The sequence below is a fragment of the Homarus americanus genome, unplaced genomic scaffold (genome assembly GCF_018991925.1).
Source record: "Homarus americanus isolate GMGI-L3 unplaced genomic scaffold, GMGI_Hamer_2.0 scaffold11022, whole genome shotgun sequence".
NCBI classification, from domain to species: domain Eukaryota; kingdom Metazoa; phylum Arthropoda; class Malacostraca; order Decapoda; family Nephropidae; genus Homarus; species Homarus americanus.
In genome coordinates this window covers 1,978,816-1,994,645 of record NW_024737068.1, presented here as the reverse complement: position 1 = coordinate 1,994,645, position 15,830 = coordinate 1,978,816, and the positions used below count along the sequence as shown (strand labels likewise).

The window sequence follows — 15,830 nt, the reverse complement described above, 5'->3', positions numbered from 1 at the left end:
ACTGGGACAAGGTCTGACCATTATATGGGCCACAACCACGAGGATCCAGTTATGTGGGCACTAGCATGAGAGGATCAGTTATGTGGGCCACTAGCATGAGGGAGGATCAGTTATGTGGGCCACTAGCATGAGGGAGGATCAGTTATGTGGGCCACTAGCATGAGGGAGGATCAGTTATGTGGGCCACTAGCATGAGGGAGGATCAGTTATGTGGGCCACTAGCATGAGGGAGGATCAGTTATGTGGGCCACTAGCAGGAGGGAGGATCAGTTATGTGGGCCACTAGCATGAGGGAGGATCAGTTATGTGGGCCACTAGCATGAGGGAGGATCAGTTATGTGGGCCACTAGCATGAGGGAGGATCAGTTATGTGGGCCACTAGCATGAGGGAGGATCAGTTATATATAGCTATAGGACACATGTGGTTACTTCACTGCTTAACCTCCCGGTTAGGACACTGATAGTCATTTGTGTTTATTGGACACTTCCCGTTAACTTAGTATTGTTATTATTCCTTACAATTGTTACAAATGTATTAAGGTTGATTTTAGGACTTGATCCAACAGTTATTATTTCTGGAAATACTATACAGGTGATGTGATGACAGGTTCAGGCTCGAGGTGTTATAAACGTATGTTAGGTGAGAAACAGCCGACTGTGTCCGGAAGCTATTACAAATATATAGATATCGAGATATATAGTGACTATTACAGAGATCTTTCTTATCTTTGATTAGAAGTGAGTAAATGTAATCATGCTTGGTGACACACAGACAATGGATCAATACGTACAGGTAAAAACGTCCCAGGTGTACTAGTCGATCAGTTAATTTATCAATGCCACAACATTGCCGTAAAACTGAAGGAGGAACCCGTAGCGTTATGGTTGTTGCACCTGTTAAATGTTTTAGGGAGTAGTGTGTCATGGCAAGGTATTATTCCCCAGCCTGGACATAAACCTGGACATATGTCTGGATACATGCCTGGGCAAAACCAGACAGGTTTCGTTGATACCTTATCAGCTGATCTACAACTACCAGCCATAACATTTATTTCATGATACAATGCCGCTCATAATATGTGTTCGTGGAATTGAAACTTTTCAACTGAAGGCAACAACTTTATTGCAAGATAAACTCCTCTAATGAACAGCAAATATAACAAACTTGAAGAACAACACCAATACATAATAACAGCAATAATAATACACAGTTTATATAACACAAGTGTAACATTTGGTGGTACTCCAGTGGATCACGTTCCAGTTACAAGTCCCATTTTGAGACAACTAAAGTGTTCCTTCCGTCTTGCCTCGACCATCTGCCCCAAAAGAACTTTCTTGAGAACTGCATTACTGGGTGGGGTGGAACGTCTGGCTGCTGAGTGCTCGTATTGGCGTTGTTTATATAATAATTGTTTTAGGTGTGACGTCGAGATGGGCAGCGGGTGGAACACTGATCTTGTGCAAGGAGTTAATGGAAAATTGGAGCCTTGCAGGTGTGGTGCTTCAGACAGGCGTCATAGCAGCATTTTTCGTGGTAGGGACAATAGTCATCATGACCGCATCTCTGTTTACGTGTGAGAAAGATACATTAGAATATTGTAATAATTACTATTTTACTTACTGAACAGAAAGAAAATATTCGTGATAATCTTCACATTTTATATAAAACAACAAGACAACTTAGTTTAATTGGTTCTTTTTTGTACAAAGAAATTTGGCGCCTTTTGGGGTTTATTATTAAGAAAACTTCGATTACCCCACCTTAATATAATTAGTGAATTATAGAAAAGTTTAAAAAATAATGAAGCAAAAGTAATAGTAAACTTACGATAGGGGCAGGCGGTGTAAAGTCGCCTCTGGCACAGAAGGTATGGATTACACATCTACCTGCATGGGGTTCTAAAGAAAGAAAATGAAAAGTTATTAATCTCTTCTCTAAATAAGTATATTAAAAAAAAAAATATGTTATTCATCAAGTTATATATTAACATGTACCAATGCATAATAACCATTAGTTAACACTGACCTCGACTTGTATTTTCGACAATTCTATGGTTTGAATTAATGCAGCAGTAACTGGCACCAGCGTTGACAGCGGCTGGGAAATTGCACCAGAAGACACAGCTGGGAGTGACAGGAAGGATGCTAGAGCCAAGACCCACCGTCACGACGGTCATCACTACCAACAGGCGCAGCTGTGGGTACACCTTACATTAACTCAAGTACCATCACAGTACACGAAATATACATTAAAACTAAATATACAGGACACAAGTACAACAAAACAAATGACAAACGTCATGTTGTCACTGACCATTGTGGATGGCAGGAGGCGTTGGAGGAGCAGTGCAGACGACGAGGTTGTCAGGCCAAGTGTGACTCCCTGGGTTGTTGTTGTTGTTGTATAGATTGTCGGACCGTAGTCCGACACGGGCCTTTGCCTATAGGCGGCCCGTTTGGTGGTTCCGGCTGGAGCTCCAGGAGCAGCCAGACCGGATTGGGATTGGAGGTGGTCCCACCTGCAGATTGGAGGGATACTGTAGGTTGCAAGTGTGAGCGGACCCCCGATCAGTGGACGCTTACCACCAGCCCCCACTCTTGGACGTGGTCAGCTTCGGAGTGGCGCGCCCCCCGAACTGGAGTCCGCACTTGCTGGGAGAGGATGCTTTCTAAGCTATCTGGGTGGTGGATATCGTGTGATGACCCGGAGTAGGTGGTGAATGTGGTCTGTATGGGCCTTTCATCTCACACCGGAGGCCGTTCCCTCCTCTTCTTACAATGGAACATTCAGTGACTTAGACCTCGCCGGACAGACCTCGCCCAGTGTGTGCTCTCCCATCAAGTAGAAGTTGCTCTACTTCAGGAAACCATCACAGACGATGTTACTCGACTCCACCTCTGTGGCTACACTGTTTACACCCTGTCTCGGTACCGTGGGCAGGCTCGTGGCCTCCTCACCCTTGTGCGTAACACCATTCCATCTGTTCGTCTCCCTTCACCTGACTCACATGGACCCCCGTCTGAATTACTTTCTGTCTCCCTTACTCTTGGTGACCGGACCCTTCGTGTAGTCAATGTTCATTTCAAGAGTGATTCTCTGGACCCCCAGGTTCTTCACGACCTCCATGATGGGGTTCCCACTCTTCTTCTTGGCGACTTTAATGCCCGCCATCCCACTCTTACTCCGGATCATCCCACGCCATGTACCCTTAACGGATCACATCTCTCACAGTTTCTTAATGGGGATGATGATGTTCGCTTTCTTTATCCTGACGGTCCTACTCGCCTCCCCCATAGTTTCCTTGATGTTGGCTTACTATTGAACGGTCATACCTCCTTTCATCCTACCGTCTGCACCGAGCCTGCTATGTATAGTGACGATCTTGCCGTTACTACCCATCTCGGGCTCTCCTTCTCTGCCCCGACATCAGCTCCTTATCGATCCCCTCGCCTTCGTCTCACACAAGATGCTGTTCCTTCCTTTACCCAATACCTTTCTACTTGGGCGGATTCCTATTTTGTCCCCCAGTCCCTTGACTCTTACAGCGCTAATTCTGTTGATGCCGTGTATGACTCTGTCAATCGCGCTACCCCTCCAAGCCCTCCCCATCACCCCAGAAGTGCCATCAACTACTGGTATCGTATCCCTGCCATGAGACATCTCCGGCAGGTAACCCGTGATTTCCACTCTGCCATACAGAGGTCTCGCTCTCCAGAGGACTGGGAAGACTTCAAAAATTGGTGCTCGTTTGCAACTCAGGAGCGTCGTCGGATTCGTGAGGCGGACTGGCTATCCTCCACTGGGTCTCTATCGTTCCAGTCGTCACCTTCTTATGTATGGAATCGGATTAATGCTATACGGGGTACTCGACGGAGGCCTCCTCCCCACCCTGACCCCGCCTCCCTTGCCTGCTCTTTAATGGAGGACTGGGCACGAGCTTTCTCACCTGAGGCACTTCCAGATCCAATGCAGGAGGCAGTACAGGCTCGCATCGATGTGTCTGAGCCTGTTGTTCGTGCTGCTCTTACCTCCCCTGCCCCCACTGATCATCCCATCACACAGTTCGAGCTTGACAGTGCTCGTCGCTCCAGAAAAGACACCTCTCCTGGGGATAATCAGATAACCTACTCCGTCCTCAACGCCTGTATTAATATTCCTAACGACCCCTTGCTTGCTCTCTACAATATGTCTTATGAACATGGGGTTCTCCCGTCTAACTGGAAAAATGCCACTATTATCCCCATCCCGAAGCCGGGAGATCCTGGGAAATATCGACCCATTAGTCTTACCTCCTGTGTTTGCAAGATGATGGAGAGGATACTCCATCGTCGACTTCTTCACACCATAGGCGGCTTCCACAACTCCCTCAATGGTTTCATACAACATCGCAGCACAGCACACTCCATTGCTCAGCCTGCCCTCATTTTAGCTGAACTTGCGCGGTTAGAGGTTAAAGGGTGACTTCTTCAATGGATCGCCTCTTACCTCACTGGACGTCAGACCCGGGTTCGCGTTGAAGGCTCTATATCTCCTGTTCAAGAAATGAACCTCGGCACCCCTCAAGGTGGAGTCCTGAGTCCCACCTTGTTTAGCAGTCTCATACACTCCATTGCATCTCTCCCGTGGCCGACAGAAGTTGACCACTCAGGATATGCCGACGATGTCCTCCTCCAAGCCCCTGACTACCTCAGCATGCAGGAAGCCCTTAATCTGGTCTCCAGAGAGTGTGATTCACTTGGTTTCCTTCATTCAACTGCTAAAACAAAAGCCATATGACACGGTCGTGTTGTACCTCCACCCCTTCTCTTATCAGGAACGCCCTTGGACTAGGTTAATGAGACAAAATACCTGGGTGTGTATGTAACTCGCACACGTTATCAGATCCCTGAAGTCCGCTATCTTCGAGACATATGCTTTCGGCGTCTCGCTCCCCTCTCTACCATGTGCAGGGGTTCCCTTGGTGCCACCATCCCTGTAGTTCTCACCATGTACAAGTCCTTTGTCCATTCCTGTGTCGACTACGCCGCCCCTGCCCTCGTCAACATTAGTCGGATTGCTGTCAACTGTCTCGAAGTTATCCAGAGGAAAGCTGCTCGTATCATCCTTGGGGCTCCTCAGTGGACACGCTCCACTTCTCTATATACCGAACTTGGTCTTTCCCCCTTACAAGATCGTGTCCAGGAGTTTTACCTAAAAACTACCGTTTCCATTCTACGGGATCCTCGGGGCAACTATGTCCGAGGCCGACCTCCATCTAGAAGGCAGTGGCGAGGGTCACTTATCCGAGCCCTTCAGGAACACGACCTCCTGCCTGATATTGTCACCCCTGCGATTGGTTCGTCTCTTTCTCCCTGGCTGGATTTTCAACCTGAAGTGATTGCCCTCGGTGGACCGCTCCCGAAATCCCATGTGAACCCTGTTATTCTCTGCAAATACCACCTCTCCAGGATCGCCCACCTTGTCCCCAGGTAGGGTCGTCCTCTACACTGATGGTTCTGTTGACCCCGCTACAGGTCGGGCCGGGGCTGGTGTCTACATTTCCCGTCCTGATGCCCCTGAGCCTATCAAACTGTCTCTCAGAGTTTCTGACGGGGCATCCTTCACTCAGGCTGAACTAATAGCCCTCCTTGCTGCCCTTCTCTCTGAGGAAGAAGCAGATGGTTTCTGCCCCTTCCTTGTCTGCTGCAGTTCCAGGTCTGCTCTCGACAGGATCGCACTTGGATCAGGGGAAAATAAGGGCTTCATCCTCCGAATACGAGGGTTAACATCCACACTTCAGGATGCAGGCCGTCCTGTGACATTCCTATGGATACCCAGTCATGTCGGTATCTTGGGGAATGAGGCAGCAGATGGCCTTGCCATGACTGGCTGCAACAAGGCCACACCTGACTACGTTGTTCCTCGAACACTTTTACAGCTTAGGACCCAAATTCGCCGCAAACAGAGAGGAGCTCGGGAAGCAGCCATCCCCCTGGACTCCCCGCCCACCTGGTACGATGTCCTCCGTAAACTTCCTGACCTCTGGTATCTCTATGGGAAAGGGTCGCGGAATGGGGACGTGATTGCTGCCCGTATCATCATTGGGTATGACTTTGCTTGGGAGATTGGTATCCCCGCATCCCCTGAGCAACGCTCTTGTGCATTATGCAGAAGACCCGACAGCCGCACCCTTATTCACTACCTCCTAAGATGTCCCCACACACAACGCTTCCGTGACGCCTGCTAGACCACCACTCCACGACACCCTGACGGAGACACGATGATCCTCCCCTTACTGGCCAGATATTATGTAAATAACATAGATTATGTGTTAAAGGAACATCCTTCCTTCCTTAGGCTTTAGAAAGCCCCTTTATAATATTTATACTGTATATACTTGCCACACTTGCCAGATGCTTCTGTGTTATTGTACAGGGGTACCTAGTGACAGTACAGTACTAGGATCCCGCTTCCTCTATCAAGGAATAAACAATTGAAATTGAAAAATTGAATGCATTAGATGGAGTAGTGTGTCCTGGCAAGGTATTAATCCACAGCCTGGACACATATCTGGACACAAGACTGGACACAAACCAGTCGTGCTTTTTTGTTACCCTCTCAACTGGTCCACAACTCCCACCCTTAACATTGGGTTTATACAATGCCGCTCATAGTAGGTGTTCGTGGAATTAAAACTTTTGAACGGACGACAACTTTATTGTAAAACCTTGTAATTGATGACAACAACTTCATTGTAAGAAACACTGCTCTCTAATGAACATAAAGCATATGCAACAAACCTGAAGAACATAATAACAGCAATAATAATACACAGTTCATATAACACAAGTGTAACATTTGGTGGTACTCAAGTGGATCACGTTCCAGTTACAAGTTCCATTTTGAGACAACTGCATTACTGGGTGGGGAGGAACGGCTGGCTGCTGAATGCTCGTATTGGCGTTGTTTACATGATAATTGTTTTAGGTGTGACGCCGAGAAGGCAGCGGGTGGAACATTCGGTGTGATCTTGTGCAAGGAGTTAATGGGGAAGAGGACCCTTGCAGGTGTGGTGCTTCAGACAGGCGTCATAGCAGCATTTTTCGTTGTAGGGACAATAGTCATCATGACCGCATCTCTGTTCAGGTGTGAGAAAGATACATTAGAATATTGTAATAATTACTATTTTACTTACTGAACAGAAAGAAAATATTCGTGATAATCTTCACATTTTATATAAAACAACAAGACAACTTAGTTTAATTGGTTCTTTTTTGTACAAAGAAATTTGGCGCCTTTTGGGGTTTATTATTAAGAAAACTTCGATTACCCCACCTTAATATAATTAGTGAATTATAGGTAAGTTTAAAAAATAATGAAGCAAAAGTAATAGTAAACTTACGATAGGGGAAGGCGGTGTAAAGTCGCCTCTGGCACAGAAGGTATGGATTATACATCTACCTGCATGGGGTTCTAAAGAAAGAAAATGAAAAGTTATTAATCTCGTCTCTAAATAAGTATATTTAAAAAAAATATATGTTATTCATCAAGTTAAATATTAACATGTACCAATGCATAATAACCATTAGTTAACACTGACCTAGACTTGTATTTTCGACAATTCTCTGGTTTGAATTAATGCAGCAGTAACTGGCACCAGCGTTGACAGCGGCTGGGAAATTGCACCAGAAGACACAGCTGGGAGTGACAGGAAGGATGCTAGAGCCAAGACCCACCGTCACGACGGTCATCACTACCAACAGGCGCAGCTGTGGGTACACCTTACATTAACTCAAGTACCATCACAGTACACGAAATATACATTATAACTTATTATACAGGACACAAGTACAACAAAACAAATGACGAACATCATGTTGTCACTGACCATTATGGATGGCAGGAGGCGTTGGAGGAGCAGTGCAGACGACGAGGTTGTCAGGCCAAGTGTGACTCCCTGGGCCTTCTCATCCCCTTATATATGCGTAAGGTTCTCCTGCGCAGCTCTCTGAATGGCTGTTTCCGCGCACGCGCGTGTGAGTGTGTGTGTGTGTGTGTGTGTGGTCGGGTGAGGGGGGGGCGCCACCTGTGAAAGTCCCAGTAAACTTACGGATTTTCCCATTCCTTCTTACCCCCCCTTTCTCTCCTTCCCTCCCCCCTTCTCCTTCAACCCTTCTCCATACCCCTCTTGTTTTATGCTCCTCTGCCTATTTCCCCATTCTGAAATGTATTGGATTATTCTCTGTCTCTCTCATCGCATAATCCACGCTGGAGATTCATAACTAACGCTGCCAGTGGAATGACAACGCCATCAACACATCTTAAACGCCGTCAACACATCTTAAACGCCATCAACACATCTTAAACGCCGTCAACACATCTTAAACGCCATTAACACATCTTCAGCGCCGTCAACACATCTTCAACGGCGTCAACACATCTTCAGCGCCATTAACACATCTTCAGCGCCGTCAACACATCTTCAACGGCGTCAACACATCTTCAGCGCCGTCAACACATCTTCAGCGCCATCAACACATCTTCAACGCCTTCAACACATCTTCAGCGCCGTCAGTACATCTTCAGTGCCGTCAACACATCTTCAACGCCGTCAACGCCCTCAACACATTAAAGTAGAGATAAAAGGTCCTTATTTTTTAATCTTTTCCCAGGATCAACGTCCTCGTATACACCACAGGATCATTGTCGTCATTAATCTCGTACATATTACAAAAATGAAACCATATTTTTACTTTTCTCAGGATGAACTTCGACGTTATTCTCGGATATACTAGAAAAAAATCCAGACCCTGATAATTTCTGTCCATAGGGCGAGCGTCATTATTATTCTCGTATATACTAGAAATAATATATATTTAAATAACTTAAGGTACAATAAAACACATACATAAAACAGACATCACAAATTAAATCTAGCTTGATTGAACGAGACCTCTCCTGGTGTTCAACTCTGGTACTAACGGTGCACGACGTTCATCCTAGGAATCAAAGGCTCGACCCCTGCGTGGCGGCCCAATAAACTGGTTCTTACGAGACTCAACACTTGTTAAATTTTCCTGGAGTGTTTTTTGTTCTCTTCCTCCAATATCTTATGAACCTTTGCTGTTTTGTCTCGCTTGTTTGTTTGTGTTCGTCAGATTGTATGGCGATTGTTTAAGGTTTGATTTAAAGGGGTTTGTTTGTTTGGGTGGTATTGGGTCTGTTCTGGAGTTTGTTTGTGTTGTGTGTATTATGAGCCATGTTTTTGACGTGACCTTCATTTTCGACTTCATATTCGTTAATAATTATAATAATTTATTATCATTGCCAACATCTTCATTAGTATTATAGATATTTTTAATACAGAAAAAATAGTATCTAGTTAGAGGCGGTGGGGATACAGAATACTGTATACTAAACCTTCAGCACATAAGGAGGCAACATGACGGCACACCACTTGACCACCTTTACTCCCACTTGTATTGTTGGGTACCCATTCACAGCTGGGAGAGCTCTGGGGGCCTTGGACAGGAGCATGCGACCCTTATAATTAATTATTTATCAGACTGGGCCAATATAACTCATTATTATTAGTTTTAATCATATTTAATTTATTTTGCCTTATGGTAGTAATTAATTTTATTGCCATTCTTTGATAATTTATTCAATCATAACATAACTTTAATATACCTACATTAAGTGAGGTTAAGTTAGGATCAATTTAATTAGACTAGGCTAGGTTACATTAGGCTATGCGAGGTTAGATTGGGTTAAGTTACACTAGGCTAGGTCTGGTTAACTTAGTAATGATACGGTTCATTTACAGTCAGTATTACAAGTATCTACAACATCACAAACCAGTAGACACACAGGGTAACATGACAGACGGTACAGTACCTCCTACGTAATGATACAACTTCCTTAATTACGAAATAGAATACATAAAGACCTCTTCTATTTCTCTATATGTTATGAGACGTTTAAAAGATGGTATAGGATACATAAAGAAGAGTTTTGTTCCACTTCTTTATTGTGTTAAGAGGCATTAGTAGGATGGTGAAATAAACAATAAAATATTAACCCAGGTCAAAGACAGATTAACGTGTAAAAGGTCAACAATTATAAAGGAAGTGAATAATGTTCCATCATTTCTTCCTTCGATCAGTCAATGGCGTGTCTACGTTATTCTTCCTTTCTCTCCTCGCTTCTTCTAGTTATTCAGTAACTCCAAATTCTTTCCTCCATGTTTAGTAAGTGTTTATTGTCCTTCTTGGCTCAGTGTAGGGCTAGTTTGCACACCTTGACATCCAGACAAGCGTCTTCACAACATTTCTCGTGGAACGGACAGTCGTAATCTTTCCTGCACGCCTGTAATAATAAAGAGTTTGTCGAGCAAAGTAGAGTGTAAGAATAATAAAAATCACGATTAAGAGCGCAGTCATTAACATATTAGCAATTATGTCCACTTTGTAATGGACAGGTAGAGTCAAGTATCAGACAGACAAGATATTCAGAAGACTCTTTAAACATACCGGGATATCAGTAAAGGAGAACGGACAAAGTGGGCGTATACGTGGGCATCTACCAGGATGAGCTGTGAAAAAATTACTTCACATTAGCCATAACGTTTACCCCATCACCGTCATCTTTTATTGGATTCTGGATAAATTTTGCATCATTGAATCCTCCATTTAACGGACAACAGAGGAAGAAAGATTATAACGAGGGGAAGGTCCATTAGTTATGAAGTCTCCACCAAACGGTTTATTTGGAGAGAGAGAAGTCCGTTTTATGTAGAAAACACTAGTTAAAACAAAGAAATACTATCCATAATAACTCGCATCTAAGTCAAGTATTAATGAAGAGATTACTCACGATCACAACAGATATAGTCAGGAGCGCCAGGGTACGGGTCTGGGTTGGGACAGAAAGCTGTTCAGTCAGACGACGGTGGTGGTGGTGGTGGTGGTAGTATGATGTCAGTCAACGCCACAACCACACACGCCACCAGCACCAACACTCGAAGACTCTTAAGGATGAATTTAGTTTAGCTTGGTTGAGTTATGCAAGACACACACACAAGTATGTTGTAATGTCTAGTCGAACCAGGAAACTATTAATTATTATTTTTTAGTATATAACCAAAGTGTAATCAATATTCACATGACAATATAGAAGAAAAAATCATATGAATATAATTTTTTTATATATAAAATAATGGAATGTAAATGGGTGTCAACTTTTTTAGTTCAACAAATTTATTGGCAGAGCTTGTCGTACAGTTTGCCTATTCTGAGTAATTCAGTGAGGTCTTGACACTGAGGGTGGTATCACTTCTCACTGTCACGCAGGACAGAGGTTCACACACAAAGAAATACATCATATTCATTAACAACTATAAATGTATAGAGGTCAGGTTCATATGGATAATGTCACTGTTCACTGCCATGCAGGACAGAGGTTCGTACACAAATAGTTGCATCATATTCATTGACAGTACATATACATATATGTAAACACACACACACACACATATACATACATATACGTATATACATACACATATACATGTACACGTACATATACATGCACACACGCACACATACATACATATACGTCGGTCAGATTCATGTGGGTAATGTCACTTTTCACTGCCATACAGGACAGAGGTTCGTACACAAAGAATGCATCATATTCATTGACACTATATATAGGTCAGATTCATGTGGGTGTCAACTGAGGGATCTGTTGCGTGTCCGTAAAGAATTACACTACAATAACAAACCATGTGTATAGTTGTAGCTTGTAAGAGATCAGTGCCCCTCCTGCTATCAACCGATCCGATGGGATGTAGAGAAGAGAGCCGATTGGCTCAGGAAGATGGAAGACGGTGTAGGGGGAAGGTAAAGGTTGGGAAGTGGGAAATAAAGAGGGAGATTAATAGCAGGTGGGCTGTCCACCTTGCGGGGACGAGGTTAAATCTGCCATGCCAACAGTTCATGTCCACTACAGCAAGGGAAGGGAAGCCAAGCTAATCTAAGCTAAGGTAGATTGTGGTGTTTGGGGAGGGGGGCCCTCTGTGTCCTTTAAGTATTCTTCGTTTTTATTTCGTGTATACTGGTTCCGGTTCTGTGTTGTCAAATGTTATGCTCTTTGGCCACCAGTTGTGTGTTCTGGTTATGTCTTCTTGCATTAATTGTTGGAATATGGGGTCTTCTAGTTCTTGCAGTTTTTCCCATATTGCTAATGCTTGATTATATGTTGATTGTGGTTAGGTTATGTTCTGTGTGTAACTCTCTGGAATTTTTTGTATATGGTGGTCTGAGTTTTGCTGCTCTTCTGAGGGCTATGTTTTGAACTGCTTGTATTTTGAGTTTATTTGATTTTGTTATAGTGTTACGTGGAATTGGGGGATATTCCAGGTGTGGTCTGACTAGTGCTTTGTAAAGGTGTAGTTGTGTATTGGTGTTTAATTTGCGGAATCTTCTGAGTTTAGTAAGTTGGGTCTTGGCTTTTGCAATTCATTCTGTGATGTGTGGTAGTATGCCGTTCCTTGTGATTTTGAGGCCGAGGATTTTCCCATTTTCTGCGTATGGAATGTTTTGATTGTTGACCATGATTGGGTAAGGTCTGGTTTTAGCTATATGAATTATCTCCAGTTTTTGTATGTTAGTCTTAATTTTCCATTTCCTATCGTAATTGTTTATGGTTTCTATTCCTCGGCTAGTTCTGATTGCCATCATTTGTTTGGATTTCCCTAGGTATTGTATAATTTGGGTTACGTCGTCTGCATATGCAATGTACTCTGAGTTTCTTGGTTTGGGCATGTCCGCTGTATATATGGTGTATAGTGTTGGTGATACGTTGCTGCCTTGGGGTACTCCACTGTAGAGGGCGAAGTTTTGACCTGTGTAGTTGTCTATGGTGAGTTTGCTTTGTCTGTTGTCAAGGAAATTGCAGAGGAGAGCCGTGATGTTGGGTGGCAAGTTGAGTTGAATGATCTTGTATTTGAGCCCTTCATGCCATACTTTGTCGAAGGCTTTGCTGACATCTCTGGGTACTATGTTACATTGGTTTCTGTTGCTGGCTGCATTTGTGATGGCTTCATATATTAAGGCTATTGCAGTGTTGGTGCCTCGGTTTTTCCTGAAGCCGTGTTGTCTATGGTTGTATTTATCTTCATACTCTAGGTGGTTTCTTAGTCTCTGGTTTATTATTTTTTCAAGGATTTTGCCAGGTGTTTCGAGGAGTGAAATGGGTCTGTAGTTTTCTGCCTGTGTTGGGTTCTTTCCTTGTTTTGGAATGAGTCTTATTTTTGCCTTTTTAAATTTGGATGGGAAGAATTCGCTTGCTATTGAGGCATTGAAGATGTCTGCAAGCTGTTTGATCATTGGTGGTGGTATGTTTTGCAACACAGTTTTGTTTATTTAACTTATTCCTGGCGATTTATTCTTGAAGCTGGCAATTGTTTTTGTGATGTCATGTGTAGTTATTGGAGCAATTAGTGGATCGTTATTATCTAACGTGTTGAGGTTGATTGTCCTGGATTGTTGCCATTTGTCTGTGTTTTGGTTCAAGTGTGTTTCAACCACGTGTTCTGTTTCTCTACAGAAGTTTCGGTTGTCCTCATCCGTGATTTGGTAGATGATGCTCCAGAATATTCTGAATATTGGTATCTTGAGGGATGGGTTCTGCTCCTAGCCCCTTTCGTGTTCACAATCTCCTACGGTGGAGGTGAACAGTTACAGGGGGGACCCAAGGACGAATACACCTCTAGGGTGCAGGTCCCCAGGCCAGAGCGAAAAAGAAGGAAGATCAAAGAAAAGCAGCCACTGGTGCAAGTAACACCAGTGGGATCGCGGCCCAAGTCCGCTGCAGAAAGCTGTTACAGAGCTCCCAATCAGGGCCGCCTCTGATCAGGAGTCACCCCTGATCAGTGGGGAGGCACAGAAAGGGCGTTGTCTGGAACGAGCTTCCCGGGTGTGTAAGTAATGGTGGCGAGGTGGTCGTTTTCCTTCGGGTCGTCAACGGTTAGAGACAGGCTGGCAGGCTTTGGCAGTGAAGGGTCGGAAGAGAGGTCCGTTCACGGTTAGGGCTGGCTGGCGAATGTTGCTGCTATCAACCTGCCACCTTGCACTGTTTTTTATACCCTGTACGTCCTTCATCCCAGAGCCTGGCGGGAATGTTCAGCCAATCAGGGGCCAAGTTGATGGGAAAATTGGTGATGGTTTGGTTTGGGGTTGTTTGCTTGTGCCTTGTCAAAGTGTTGTGTTACAGAGACGTGACCGATCGCCCAAGCGGCTAACGAGTCGATCATTTGGTGAAGAGGATAAATGAAAAAGTATAGTAACACGGAAGAGAGGTGATGAGCTCTGGGAAGGTGAATGGAGTGGTCTCAAGACTTCCTTCCCTCAGCCTGAGGGCATCGGTAAGAGAACCCTTTCATTTTTATTAGGGTTTTGTCTGTATTATATTCTGTTGTTATTTGTTTATGTCTTATTGGTTTATGGTTCGTGTTGGTATTATGTTAATATGTCTGGTGTTATTACTGTAGGAGTTTGAGATTGTTAACGCTCATTGGAGCGTTATTGGTTTGTTGCTGGAGAAATAAACCCTCAACGTTGACGCGTACCATATAATTCGGTCAGAACCTGTTAAAGAACAATTCACATATAACAAATGGTGTTATCTCAGGACACATAGTATGAATGATACAATCAATATACAGTACATAGCCTGTTAACATCTTAAATATAACTCGCATGTTATAACTATTGATACAGGAGACAATTGGTATAATATGATCAAATTACAGTACACAAATATACTTATTAAAGTTATTTAGGATTTCTTAGAAGATTCTAATACTTCACGATCACTCACGTTTTAGGGTCCAGTGGTCTGAACCAACGTGTTGTCTGTCCTGTAGAAATTGGTAGACTACCCTCGAGGGCAATCGCAGCCCGGAGGCGAGGGCCATATGCTTCGTGTTAAAACACCTCAGCGAATTCGTCAGCAAATTCGTCGTAAACACTATATCTCTTCTCTCTCTCTCCTAGTTTATCTTAATGTGGCGGTAACAATCCCACTGTCGGGCTTCGAACGAAATCACGGCATATTATTAGATTCACTCTCTGACCCCTTCCAACAGGCAGAGTTTCGTCACTGGGCGTATTAACACTGAGTCCTTTGTCTTCACTTTAGCACTTCGGACCAGGTTACCTTTTGCTCGGTAGAGCCTCCAGTACTCTCCCTAGCATCCACTGACTCCTGGGAAGGGGTTGTCCAGAGATGATCACGATATCCCCAGCGTGGAGATTACGGCGAGTTTTGAAGAACCTTTGTCGCTGATGTAATGTTGGGAGATATTCTTTTACCCACCTTTTCCAAAATTGGTCCGCAGTGAATTGGGTATATTTCCATCTTCGTCGGTACCCTTCTGTCATGGACCGATCGCCTCCGGTGGACAGTGTCTCCGGGTTCATCCGTAGTATGTGAAGTGGCGTTAGTGCTTCTAGATACTTTGGGTCGTCAGACACTGGGGTGATGGGCCTTCCGTTGATAATCTCTTCTACGGCGCAGGACACAGTGCTGAGGCGTTCATCGTCTAGTGTCTGGGAACCCACCACTCCCTGGAGAACTTTCCTTACAGTGCGGATTTGTTGCTCCCACACTCCTCCCATGTGAGAGGCTGTCGGGGGGTTGACCTGCCATTCTATTTGTTTCTGTAGAAGGGCATTCCCGACCTTGTCACTGTTGTTCCAGCCGTTCACCGCATCTCGTAACTCTCGTCTAGCTCCAATCATGTTGGTTCCCCTGTCAGACCGAACACGATTGGGAGGTCCCT

The 15,830-nt window shown here is 44.3% G+C and overlaps 2 protein-coding genes across 2 annotated transcripts; both read right to left on the bottom strand.

Annotated features, from left to right (window-relative positions):
• Positions 1 to 1,106: 1,106 nt before the first annotated feature.
• Positions 1,107 to 2,231, bottom strand: LOC121872819. The gene is made up of 3 exons (XM_042375869.1): positions 2,030 to 2,231; positions 1,832 to 1,902; positions 1,107 to 1,567 (listed from the first exon to the last, which is right to left on the bottom strand). Exons 1-3 carry the CDS (start codon positions 2,178 to 2,180, stop codon positions 1,472 to 1,474), a joined length of 318 nt encoding a protein of 105 aa, XP_042231803.1. The 5' UTR covers positions 2,181 to 2,231; the 3' UTR covers positions 1,107 to 1,471.
• Positions 2,232 to 6,684: 4,453 nt separating this feature from the next.
• On the bottom strand, positions 6,685 to 8,003 carry LOC121872908. Its single transcript, XM_042376013.1, has 4 exons — positions 7,872 to 8,003; positions 7,584 to 7,752; positions 7,386 to 7,456; positions 6,685 to 7,121 (listed from the first exon to the last, which is right to left on the bottom strand). The coding sequence occupies exons 1-4, from the start codon at positions 7,872 to 7,874 to the stop codon at positions 7,026 to 7,028; spliced, it is 339 nt and encodes a 112-aa protein (XP_042231947.1). The 5' UTR covers positions 7,875 to 8,003; the 3' UTR covers positions 6,685 to 7,025.
• Positions 8,004 to 15,830: the final 7,827 nt, after the last annotated feature.

Bases quoted from the DNA above. Each gene is read 5' to 3' on its own strand.
- LOC121872908 (XM_042376013.1), bottom strand. The intron at 7,457-7,583 runs GTCAGTGTTAAC...TTCTTTCTTTAG, and splicing joins TGTCGAAAATACAAGTCTAG to AACCCCATGCAGGTAGATGT. The intron at 7,122-7,385 runs GTAAGTTTACTA...ACACCTGAACAG, and splicing joins TTACACCGCCTTCCCCTATC to AGATGCGGTCATGATGACTA.
- LOC121872819 (XM_042375869.1), bottom strand. From the start codon at position 2,180: ATGACCGTCGTGACGGTGGGTCTTGGCTCTAGCATCCTTCCTGTCACT. The intron at 1,903-2,029 runs GTCAGTGTTAAC...TTCTTTCTTTAG, and splicing joins TGTCGAAAATACAAGTCGAG to AACCCCATGCAGGTAGATGT. The intron at 1,568-1,831 runs GTAAGTTTACTA...ACACGTAAACAG, and splicing joins TTACACCGCCTGCCCCTATC to AGATGCGGTCATGATGACTA.